Source organism: Corvus kubaryi, unplaced genomic scaffold (genome assembly GCF_017639235.1).
Source record: "Corvus kubaryi isolate FWS band 111438036 unplaced genomic scaffold, C.kubaryi_AGA036_p1.0 37398, whole genome shotgun sequence".
In the NCBI taxonomy this organism is placed as follows: domain Eukaryota; kingdom Metazoa; phylum Chordata; class Aves; order Passeriformes; family Corvidae; genus Corvus; species Corvus kubaryi.
Genome location: NW_024581137.1, coordinates 39242238 through 39254764, shown reverse-complemented (window position 1 = coordinate 39254764; position 12527 = coordinate 39242238). Strand labels below are relative to the sequence as shown.

Below are 12527 nucleotides of genomic sequence, written 5' to 3'. Positions count from 1 at the left end.
TCGCGAAACTGATAAGAACTTATTTAATAGGATGAATGAAACTACTTTCTTGTTCCACAAAATTTACAATTTTTCAAGATACGATGCTGTGTTCAAGGGAAACCAAGCTCTCTCAAAGGCTGCTAAGAGGAATCTGCAGCTCTGTAAAGGCAGAAATATGAGTGGAGGATCCATCTGTGATGTAGCAAGCTCCTCCTTTTTTGGTATTTGATAGGGGACTTGCAGAGGATTTGTTATGGGACCCATATCTGTATCTCAGCCAAGTGCCCTTACATGAGTATGTAGACTCCTGGCACGATTCATCTTATAATCACAGAATGGTTTGGATTGGAAGGGACCTTAAAGATCATCTAGTTCCAACCCGCCCTGCCATGGGCAGGGGACCTTCCACGAGACCTCTTGGCTCTCTCCAGGTGGCTCTACACAGGGAATGCACCAGTGACAGCAGCAGAGTCTTGGATATAAAACATCTCACACTAGAGGAATGGCAAAGGCAGTCAGGAATTAAGACTCCAAAATTATCACCTTTTCCTCCTAACTCTATGGACACCTTGGGATGGCAAGCTCCAGTGCAGCCACCTGTACTGTAGATGGTTACATTTAGTTACAACTTCCCAGCTAAGCTTATTTTTCTTTCTGAGTAATAAATGTTTAATTATTGATACAACTGGGCAAGCTTCAGTACTAAAAGACTCACGTAAGATGACAGACATGTAGGCTATGAATGCAGCTATACAGTTTTTAAAAACATCTCCCTTTTTGCATCCTTCCCTTTTTTGTACCAACCTTAGGATTAGTTTAAACTGACACAAAATTCACCAAATGTGTACTCCAGTAATATTTTTCAAGCTTCGTATCAGTTGCTATCGCTAACAGTAAACTTATAAAAATAATGCAAAATATCAGCAATGTCCATGTAATTCCAAGAAACTGAAAAGAGTCATTTCTATTTAGCCAGAAGAAAGGCACAAAATTAATTTCTGGGCATAGAACAGCGATAGGGGATACACATCATAAGGTCACCCCAAGACATTATGTTTTCAGATTTTATATGGATGGCTGCTTCTCCCCACTGAGGCAAACAGCAAAACATGAAAACTGAGCATAAGGAGAATAAACCAAAATCAGCACTATAGGAAGTTTACCTGATAGTGATTTTAAAATGATTTCTAGTGCCAGGATTTCTGATTTATGGGAATTGTGATTTTCTCACAGCAGAGAGAAGGCTATTTTTAGCTTAGACATATGAATGGAGAGTAGCATACTTCACAGGTAATTTGTAGATAGTATCATTACAGGTACTTACCTAGGCTTGATCTGGTGTTAGATCGCTCTATTATCGCATGCTTACTGGGATTGTTTAACACTGAGCGTTTGGCAAGCGAGATGTCTGCTGTGACTCGTGTAATTGATATACTGCAAAACAAACACAGCAAAACAGTGCTGAACGTTATTTATCTCTCAGGGATGTGGGGAGAATTCTCATTTAACACTAGAAGATGGCTAAGACTACAGGAAAATAAGTTCTCAGCAGCACAGTATGCTTCGCTCAATGTGAACAGAGAAAAAACTTTATCTAACTTAATACTGCTACAATAACTATTGATAAGACATCCTACACATGCCTAGGGAGAGGGCAGGCAGGAGGAGGTCAGGGATTGCTGCAGAAGATGGGACTTCCCTGGGGTCTCCAGGTCTGATGAGGATCTGACTTTACACCAGTACCCCCAGTATTAGCAAACTGCTTTCTCCTTTCCCTGACTTGAACAGTACTGAACGACAACCTGGCTTACTTTAGCCATATGTATAAGACATATAGGGCTATGCAGAATTAAATGGTAAGGGTAAGGCTTAGCAGGGAAATTAGTATAGATCTACAAGTACAAATCATGGGGTTTTTGTTTGTTTTGGCTTGGGGTTTTTTTTTTGGGTTTTTTATTGTTCAGTTTACTAACGTGTTTTTCTAACAGAGTGCAAGAGCTACCTATAATTTTCCAGGAAGATTATGCTAGCAATATGCTAGCCACCTAAAAAGGAGAACTGTAACTTGGAGAAGCACATCCTTGAAAAGTCTAGGTTGACTATCTGGCAGGTTCAGTTTTGTGTTTATGAGAATAGATGAGCCAAGAAAGAAGTGGTTACTTTCAGTTGTTTGCACTGACCTGCTACACAACCTTCTGCATATTCTTCTTCCTAGGAAGATAGTTTCTTTGGTTTGTTTTGCTTTACTGCGCCAAAATGCACCCTTAAGTTCCTTTTCAAACTCTCTGGTCTAATGAGGTTTAGAGGTCACATTTTTCCAGTGCTGAAAGTTAAATCAGAGTGATGATACTCCCTTGTTCTTCCTTGTAGGATTTTACTTGCAATTTAAAAGAGGAAATGGATTTGCTAAGAAGAGGTAGGGCTCCTCTCTAGCAAGCACTGTCAGATGCTGTTTGTTCATTTGAAATGTAATCCAATAGGCCATTTCCCACTGAACTCAGCATGTGTATACACTTATCTAAAACCCTAAAAAATGTAACAGAGCCAGAAGTTAATACGAAAAAACAGAACTATGTGCACAATACTGATTAGTAATATAATTTTGGAAATCTAGGCATGATTTAACTTAAGCTAAAAACATCACCAAAGATTGTGATTTCTGGCACAGCTCCTCACAGATAATGCCATTTGTCTTAAAATTAAATCAAACATGTATTGTGATACTTATTGGTTATCTTTATTTGCTAATGGAACGACTACAAACTTTTACAGCTTTTTGGTTTTTTGTGTTGATTTGGATTTTTTCCTGCCAGTCTTTCTTCCTACAGGCTATAGAAAAATTTTTGCCTTTATAAACGCAATTATGGTATATTGAACAACGCTAGATTTATCAGTCTCTTTATCTATGAAAAATGCTATTTTTCATTTTAAGACTTTTTACCATCTTTCTAAGGACATTTTAATGTCTTTGAGAAATGTCACATCAGGAAGACCAAGTCTGCTCTCAAAACAAAGGGTGTGTATGTTCATATTGTGAAACAATTGCAGTGAGAGCAGGGACAGCAGTGTGGCAGCTTAAAGCACTAGCATGAATCTGAGAACCTCCGGTGCGAATTTGTTCAAAACCTTAAGTAATGATTCAGATTGCTGCTGAAGTTTGGAATGCTTCAAATCTGCTACTATAGACATCAATTTTATTTGGAGTACTTGTGGATTCACCCTGCAACCGTTGGATCTACAACTGAAAATCTGATATGCTCTAAAATACTTAAAGATGGAGTAATTTTCATCTGCTTGCAACAACTGTTTTGTTAACTTTCAATTCTGAAGGTGTGTATCTAGGGTTTGACAATCCTGACTAATAAAGAGAGACTACTGAAGTGGTTAGGTATTTACATCATTATTCAGACTGAGAAAATCCACCAGTTTAAACCACAGTGCCTGGTATTTTAAAAAACTGAAGCTATTGACAAAAATCCTCAGGCTCCCTCTTGAAAGTTTTGGCAGCAACAGGACACACAGAATAGTGTTATGGATCTCTCCACTTCCAAACTAAATAGGACATTCCTTGAAGTTACAGATATTATAATAAGATCTTCTGGTTTTCTCAATTTTTCCTCCCAGTGTCAACCCACTGGGACATATTAATCTGGAGCTTGATCCAACACCAATATAATCATGTCTGGAGAATGCACCTGATGTCTCTGCTCCATGGGTCCGTGATGCTGGAGTTACAGATCACGTCACTGCTTTTAAAGACAGACTATCATTTGAGATCTGTACCACAGTAATGCCTGAAGGCTCAAGTACAAATCCCACTGGACCTTGTCTAGCTTCCTGTAACCACTTGGATCAGAACCCAGCGAGTGCAGCCGGTCTGCTATCAAGGGTAACCATATTTCAGCAAGGTGGAGGACTGCCCTACCCCTTCATCCCAGTCCTTTTGAAACTTCCCACTACAGAGCCCAGAACTACTGTCAAACCAAGATCCTATCTTGAGGGATCAAAAGGTCAACAATCCCATAGACCAGATAGTCTGAATCTCATATCACTCTTTCCAAGATGGATGCCAAGTAAGGAATTAGAGCTGAGGAGGAACCGTGGCTCTTGTCAGTTTGCTCAAAACCTGGGAAGTGTTGATATCATTTGAAAAATACTTAAAATAACTTTTTAATCTGTAGATAAATATCTAGCAATTTGGAGTGTGAATGTCACAGTCATCAAGAAGAAGACATCCTTTTTTCCACTCTCACCAAATATATGCCCCAGAACACTTCCCACTGCAACACAGCCTCTGCATGCTCTGTCAAGGAAACTTCCAATCCACACTAAAATCCACTGATCAAGGAATTAGCTGTCATTCCTAATTTTGTCCAATCTTATTATTTCTTAAAAACCTGGTAGTGCCCAACCGCAACCTGAACTGAAGTATATTTGCATTGCAAAGTACTTACCGCCCTTCGAATCTATGTTTTAAAAAATCAAATAATGCTTTTTGCATCATATCTGTTACCTAAAAGGAAAAAAACCAACAAATTAATAATCACATAGGAAATTCATAACACTTGATGCTAATAATATTATATAATAAAGCTGACAGTAAATCTTATATCCGAACAATGAGATTGGAATGCAATTTATTCCTAATCTCAATTCTGACATGAAGTAAAATACAAATAAACAGCTATTCAGTAGGAGTAAAAACTGTCTGATGTTTGCCTATGTTATCCATTATCAACTACAAATGAAGCACAGTATTTTGGCAAAAATGAAACCATTCACAACAATCAATTACCTCATATCCCTTCAGAGAAGGCCCCACTAAAACTACTGGTCGCATAGAAGGCACTACATCATAGGGAGGGATGTGCTCTGTCTGCAAAACAGAAAAAGTTTTCAGCATAACAGCACATAGAGAAAGTGTTAATCACTCTTTACAGTATTAGGAACTCTGAATTTCCAGTGATGTCACAGGAATCTTGGATTCATTAACTTTTCCCTAAAACTGGTAGCACAAGATAAGGACATAAGAGGTTCAGGAATTTCTTTTGAAAAAAACTTTTCTTTGACTTTAGGTTTTCCTACTGTTTTCATATTTACTCTGGATAGTTAAAAACTCTTATTCTGGGTCATGCACATGTCCCACTCCATAATTCCTAACTGCTAAATTGAAAAGGTTATTTCCAACAACTAATGAATTGAAATGGCTAATTCTAGAGCTGTGGCATTTGTTTTCAACAGAAATTCTATATAGGATATTATGAAAGAGAAAAATAAAAGGGGATGTGAAAAGCATAACTTGTCTTTTTTGATAATGTTCAGATCTGCCCACTGCTTGAAAAAATACTGTGACATCACTGCAAATTCCCATGGCAGCAGTCAGTCTCACTTCCAGATTTGCACCCACAGTTCAATCACAAATTAAATCAAAATAATGACTGATCAAGTTAGTATTTCTAGAAAATTATCATAAGCAGAGCTTGGGATAGCATTTCTTCCACTTTGGGAAGTTCTTGTCACCACCTGAGAATGGATTCTGGTAGTACCATATTTACCAGAATACTAAATGATGTATCATGCACAATTTCTAAAAAAGTGTTTTAACATACAAAGATAAAAAGATTGTCTCCTTCCAAAGATTGCAAAAATTTTATATTGTTATCACAATACAATATAAAAAAATTAAACTGTTGGGTTTGGGGTTTTTTTTCTTTAATAAGTGGCCATTCAATATATATCACCAAGAATGGGGTCTTATCAGAAAGATTTTTTGTTCATAAGGGAGGTTTTGGTTTATCTGTGTCTTGGGAAAAAATGATTGAAACCCAAACCCAGGAATCTGTGGGTGAGATGGAAAAAGAAATGCCAGACTTATTTTTCAAATGCGTACATAGTACAAATACATCAGTCAAGATCACAGAATACAGACATTGTTCATTGTTCCAGAACTCAATGTATCCCAAGGTGTTTTGCAATAAATTAAAATAAGTATATACATTCCAAAACATAAACCCACAAAGACAGACATTAATACAGTGACAGCACACAATGCTACACAAGCAGCAGTCTAAAGCAGTCTAAAACACAGAAAACATTTTAGTGAATGTCCTTCAATGTAATTTATTTTATTTTTTGTTACCTGTATTTTCACGAGATAATTAATAACATGAGAATGAATACCAGTGCCCAAGGCATCATAAGCACGTGAAATGAATTTATTGTACACAGTGCAGAATCTGACTCAGCACGTTCCAAAGCAACCCCCTGCAATTAAGCTGGGCCTGTATCCAAAAGCAGTCCTCCACTGTTCTTGCTAACATTTTTAGTAATCTGATAAGTGTATTAGAGACAGATTCGAGGAAAAATTTGTTACAGTTGCGCAAATGCTTTTCGCGTGAGTACCCTGATGCAACAGATCTTTGTCTTAATGTGGCTGACTTAACCAAAGGCATTCATGCTAGAAGTTAACCAGCTATTTGACAATCAGGGCAAGCACAGAAATTACCTTATTTGATGGAATATGGGGTATTTTTAAAATCTGTTCTGTTAAAATGGGCATTTTTTTTTCTCTAGTCTTTACAGCTTGAAATAATGAAGCTGTCAGCAGAAAATTGAGTAAAAGTTATCTAATGGAAGCATTAAAGTTCTTTAATTTAGCAATAGAGAATCTAGTAATTTCTAAGAGACTGGCACTGAACTATACAGCTTTCATTGCAGATTCACGTTCAAATATAACTCAGAATAAAAACTAGCAGTTTTGACCATATGGCTTTTACTCAATGGTTTTACTGCATAGATTACTTTGGGATGGCCATCCAGTACTTACTGTAAATGTCAGTATTATGAACCGCCCTAACACTAGTAATGATTCTGATATGGAAGAAAAGAGATACCACAGAGTGGAAAAAAGACGTGGGACTAACCATCATCCAGATCTATGGTGGTTCATCTAGAAGCTGCACCTTTGAAAGATGCTTATGCAGACAGCATCCAATATATGTCAACATGTATTATTCTTCCTTATAATTTTTATCCAATTAAAAATATGATTAAGTAAGAAATTACTCAGAAGCAAGAACCTGCTGTTGATTTCCACACCAGGCTTAACAGACCAAACTGAAGCCAACAGTAGTGACTTTGGAAACTAGAAGGATTCAATACTACTTAAAAGAGTTCAAGAAAAGAGAGACAGAAACAAAGATCTATTTATTAAACACGAGAGCATCCACAGCAGCGACAGCAATGTCACTTGGCACTGTTTAAGCACTATAACAGTCTGTAATAACATTTATTACCTGCAGATTTAAGTGAGTGGTTAAAACCAAATGATTGAGAGTTATAAAGACTAAAGATTTTAAAACAAAAAAATCAAAATGTGATATTTCACTGCATAGTTTGGCTGCTACCTAATGTCTTGCTAACTTATTCCAGCAAAGGTCCTAGAAATATATTGCAGCTTTTTGCAACAGGATGCCAATTACATAATTCTGTAGTTATCTGGGTTATCTATGGAGAGACATTGGCTCCCCTGGGAACCACCAGTACCATTTCCAATAGCTGAGATCCTAAAAAAGTCTCACTGATGGATCGCAAGAACATTTGGCTGATAATTTATACATGACAACAGGAAAAACTTGAAGTAAACTGTCAAAACAAGTCTGAGGTTTTCCACTGGTCTTGTGCACTTGCAGACTTTGTACCTAGTGAATTAGAAGCTTAAGTACAGATTAAATAAAAAATACAACAATTTTGACAATTTGTTTCCTAAGTCCAAACTGAGTATCTGATAGATTCCAGTAATGATTTCAATAGACTGAGTAATAAAGAAAAAAGCCAAAAAACTTGAGAAAGATATAGAAGGAATAAACATGCACTAGAGAGGTGCATTATGTTTGCCAGAAATAATTTTCTCAAACATTCAGAAGGCCTTTTAAGTGTGTCCTATTATTCCATCAAAAAGGATAAGTACGTAGCAGAGCTTCACAGACACACTGAACTTTTTCCTGTTTTCCTGTAATGAATCCACCAACAGCTCAACACATCTCGTCATCCTTAATTCTAGAATAGCCGCATTGTTAATCTGGACTCATAATGCTAATGATGCCAGTGGCAGGATAAACACAGGCAATGTCGATATAAACTTACCGATTTCTGCTTCTGCTTAGCTACAGCAGCATGGAAAAGAAACAAAGAACAACAAAGCATGCATGTTATTGGCTGGTCAAAGGACGCAGACAGTTAACAGGACTAGAAATGCGACGCAGTGCAGGTGAGCAGGTGGACAGATGGGAGCTTGGAAGTCGGTGTTACCTTCTTAAAGAAGGGCATTCTTTTCTCTTTGGAGTGGGGTGATGTTACACTGTTTGCACTGGGTTTGGGGGAGCGATGGTTTGCTGGAATATCATTTTCTTCTGCATCTAAGCCAGTGGCATCTATGTCTATAGCTATATACAGACAAACAATTCAGAATTATCAGATGACAGGGAAAGTAAAGATAGGTTAAAAAGGAAATTACAGGTAAAGAGAAATAAAACTGTCCAGAGTAATAAATAAATAAATAAATAAATAAAAATTAAAAGTCAACCATGAGAAAAAACCACAGTAAATCAAAGGGAAAAATTTAAAGGTGCAGTACATTAGGATTAGAAGACAGAAGGCAATCTGTAACAGCTACTGTAACATTTACAAAACAGACCAATGGCCAAGTTTGTTCTTGTTACGCCAGTGTAGATCCAAAGTATTCACTGGAATAGATAAGACTTCCACCAATATAAACAACAGAACTTGGTCAAGAACATTTGCATTATTTTATAGCAATGAACACTAATTGAAAATGGGTATCACCAAATGAAATACGAAATGTTACTACTGTGTCTATGGAAAATGAAGAAATGGAAGAAAAATCACTTTTGAAGACAAAATCAGCCAGATATTGGTACAATGATATCTCCATTTATCTCAGGATGGACTAAAATTGGCATTTTTAATTCCTTTACATAAAAATGCATTGTACTCATAAGATACATTTATTAGGAATAATAAACACAGATCTACTAATAGTGAAAACTAAAAAGAATGGATAGCAGAAGAAAAGAAATTTATCCCAGCTTGGCTCAGACATGGAACCTATGTAAAGAGCGAGGACATAGGCAGCGTAAAATGGAAGTGAATACAACAAACCATTGCTGTTCAATCTCTACCCTGAAAGAATATATAACAAACAATGCTTATACCATACCCTTGAATTATTTACCCTTTTTAGCAAGTAACAACAGTTTCAACAAGAATCCTCACAGACTCAGTAATAAATACACTTTCAAAATGCAAAGCCATATTATCCTGAATGCTGACTACAACAGATACCTGCTAAATACATCTAAAACAAAACAAAACCAAACAAAACCTCTCTTGTTTCCAACAATCAATCCTGATCTTAAGTAGTGATTTAAATTTTTCTTCAGAAAGCAAGTAGATGCACAAAGTGAACCACAAACGTGTACAGCATCACCCTGGTGTGAGAAGATCTTACCCACCTCTCCACTCCCTCTGGTAACACACGCTTATCTTGCTGTGCCATTATGCCAAACTGAGCCTAACCCTAAACAGATCTGTAAGCAGAATCGTTTGCATTGACTTTATCCAAACCCTTAATTAATCACTGCAAACTATTATGAAACCATCTTAGTGACCTGATTTCATCTGCTTCATGAGTGGGACATCAGCTAATACAGTGGCATGTGCTATTAAATTATGTAACAAATAAATATTTCTGTCAAGCCTACGTGCAGCTAGTGATTTAAGAGACACTTGGGGCAGTGATCTCTTTTGTTTGCATAAAGTACCTTCTCCCATTTGAATTATCCACAGATCTAATGCCTTGATGCCTGGCATTCCCTGAGTTACTGTGCCTTTGTGCCTGCCCTTCCCAGGAAAAACTCAGTGAGTAGATCCCCATCCTGTTTCTATAATCCTGCTCCTAAAAACAGCCACAGAAATCATGTAACATTTTCTTCTAGCAACACTCTTCCTTCATCCTCTTCATAAGTATAAAAAGAACATATTATCTTTTCTTGAATACAGGCCAGCACAGATGCTGTAAATCACTCATAATAAGACACATTAAAAACTCCTTCGGTTCTATGTTCAACCAAAATTGTCAGTAAAAAATCAGGTACCTTAAGCTTTTCCTATAAGAAAGAAATGCAGAACTTGATCAGCTAGATACCAATATCTCCTTTTTCATTCTCAGTCTTCACACTATGTAACATCTCCTGTTCTTTTACTGTAAACTATCTTTAGTTCATTGAGTTTTTTTCAGTCATTTTCACCATTATTCTTATGCTGTTTGATGGCCCATAAGGACTGTATGGATTGTTCACTATATCAATATTGATTATTTAAATGGATATGAGCCTCCATTTGTTTTTCACTGGTTCTTCATCTTATTTTTGGGTTTGTTCTGGTTTGGTTTTTCTGTGGCACTATTTTATTGAAAAAGCCCATCCCTGACTCGAAGTAAAAAAATGAAACTAACTTATTCAGTTAATATTCTTCAACTTATTAAATAATTGATGTAATTGATTAAACTTTCAAAAAGAGAAGGTGTAGGAATAATAATTGAATTGTGCTTCAAAGTCACTTGAATTCTTGTTTTAGTCACAAACTATGCCTCTTCTTCCATCCTCTTCAGGCCCCAGATTTTCTACAAAGAATTTGACCGGCACTGAGCCAATGGCTGGTGGGGGAGGGGCTGCTGAAATCTGCCTTCTATTAGAGGATACGTTCATTTGGGACATTTCCTCCAAATTTCTCTCAAACCAGGACAGCCTCTTTCACCTTTCTTCAGATGTGTTAAGATAAGCAAAAAATTATTGTAGACTCAAAATCCGGCGATCACAGAAAAAGCTAATATGAACTATTCATACATATTTTCCAAATCTTCACTGTAACTGAATAAACTTTAACAGACTTCCTTCTTTCTCCAGAAATCCATATTTCTTGAAAACCACTGTCTGAAGAAACGATTCAATGCAATGAATATTACAGGATGGGTAGCAGTCAGTCTGCTGGTAATCTAGGTGTTATCTGTGCTCTTAACTCTAAATTCTGTGCAACATTCTGGAAATTTATGTACTGATCTTCAAGCGGTTTTTTTGACAGCAAATAATATTACAGCATTTCATATGCTTTAACTATAAAATTGCAACATAGTTCCATGGACAATTTTAGTACAAAAATGCAGTTGTTGAAAAAGTTGACCATAACAGCAAATGTGTCAGTGTAAAGCCATCATAAAACAAAAGATTAAGATGTGTTCTACACACCTGTGATGGGCATCTAATGTATTTTCAAACTAAAAGAGAACTTAAGTGAAACTGAGGTGCAATTTTAATAAACAAAATGCAATTGTAATAAAGTTGGTAGTTAGTAACAATCCATGGCTTCACAAGACAGAGATATATTTCAATTAACTGAACCAAATGAAGCCACTACCATAACATGATTTAATTTCTCTGTCTCCCTTTTAAATGACCGAGTAAATACTTCAAAATCTTGAGGGTCATTTTAAGACGCCTGCTCTGTAGGCCAGACTCCATATAAATGAGTATGATTGGAAAATACATGTCTTTGCCCTAGAATACAAGAAACTACCAACACTCATTAATATTTTCTGCTTTCAGGTATTCAAAATGTATATGAGAAGATAAAACATCCAGCAACACAGCAGCTGAATTCAGTAGAAATTTTTTTTGTGATCTTCTGCTATGCTTTTTGTATGGTGCTAATGCCAGCATCCTCCACCAACTTGCCATGTATTTGCTTCATACCACTTGAATCCAACCTAACTAAAGTTAAATCTATATGTTGATGCTCTAAGTACAAAATAGTATTTGTGAAAAGTTTGTACAAGGCAAAAAATATCCAGTATCCTAGAATTATGTGAAGCACATCCTCATGATCAGAATAGTGAAACTAAATGTCCCTGATGTTTTAAAATAATGCCTTTCTTGATGCTACTGCAGAAACCTCTCAGGAACTTCGATTTTTATTGCTGCTTTTTCTCCTGTACCAGAAGGCATTTACTGTTCAATAGGAGTGCTCAGACCAGACCAAACCTTCCACTACCTACTGTAATGTAGTCTCACAGATCTGTTCTATCTTTGCTACAAAGCTCCGTGGTAAAAGCAAAGAGGGAATTATGTGCATTCACAGCCCTATCATTGCCTGAACTTGCTTGCATCTACTCCATTATTTCAAACCTATCCAAATCAGCCTTATCTGGTAACACAACACTCAGGTTTTACCTATGAAGAATGGGGAATAAGAAGAATAGGTCTAAAGGTATGTGAATTTTAACAGATTAGGTTGATGAATCTCTTTACCGAAGGGTTCACAACCTACTCACCAGATGATGGAGGCGTCGATTTTCTGGAACTAGGAACGATGTCACCCAAACTGGATGAAGAGTTTCCTCCTGATTTACTGGAGTAAAGTAATAAATTAGTCTGAAGTTCTGTAGCTTTCTCAAATTTTTTTCTAGTTTA

At 36.6% G+C, this 12527-nt stretch overlaps 1 protein-coding gene and 1 long non-coding RNA gene across 8 annotated transcripts in view; one reads left to right on the top strand and one right to left on the bottom strand.

Annotated features, from left to right (window-relative positions):
- Positions 1-1273: 1273 nt before the first annotated feature.
- Positions 1274-12527, bottom strand: part of CACNB2 (calcium voltage-gated channel auxiliary subunit beta 2) — a 220072-nt gene continuing 208818 nt past the window's right edge. For 6 of the 7 annotated variants that reach the window (XM_042043652.1, XM_042043653.1, XM_042043658.1 and 3 more), the window contains 5 exons: positions 12389-12465; positions 8293-8426; positions 4778-4858; positions 4437-4495; positions 1275-1416 (listed from right to left, as the gene is read on the bottom strand). In XM_042043652.1, the coding sequence (XP_041899586.1) occupies positions 1293-1416; positions 4437-4495; positions 4778-4858; positions 8293-8426; positions 12389-12465 (475 nt within the window). In that variant the 3' untranslated portion in view covers positions 1275-1292. Of the gene's footprint in view, positions 1417-4436; positions 4496-4777; positions 4859-8127; positions 8148-8292; positions 8427-12388; positions 12466-12527 lie in introns of all 7 variants that reach the window. The other variant, XM_042043654.1, reaches the window with a different exon arrangement.
- On the top strand, positions 8101-12395 carry LOC121671639. The gene is made up of 3 exons (XR_006018560.1): positions 8101-8251; positions 9444-9531; positions 9850-12395. It is a non-coding gene; the product is annotated as an uncharacterized LOC121671639 (long non-coding RNA).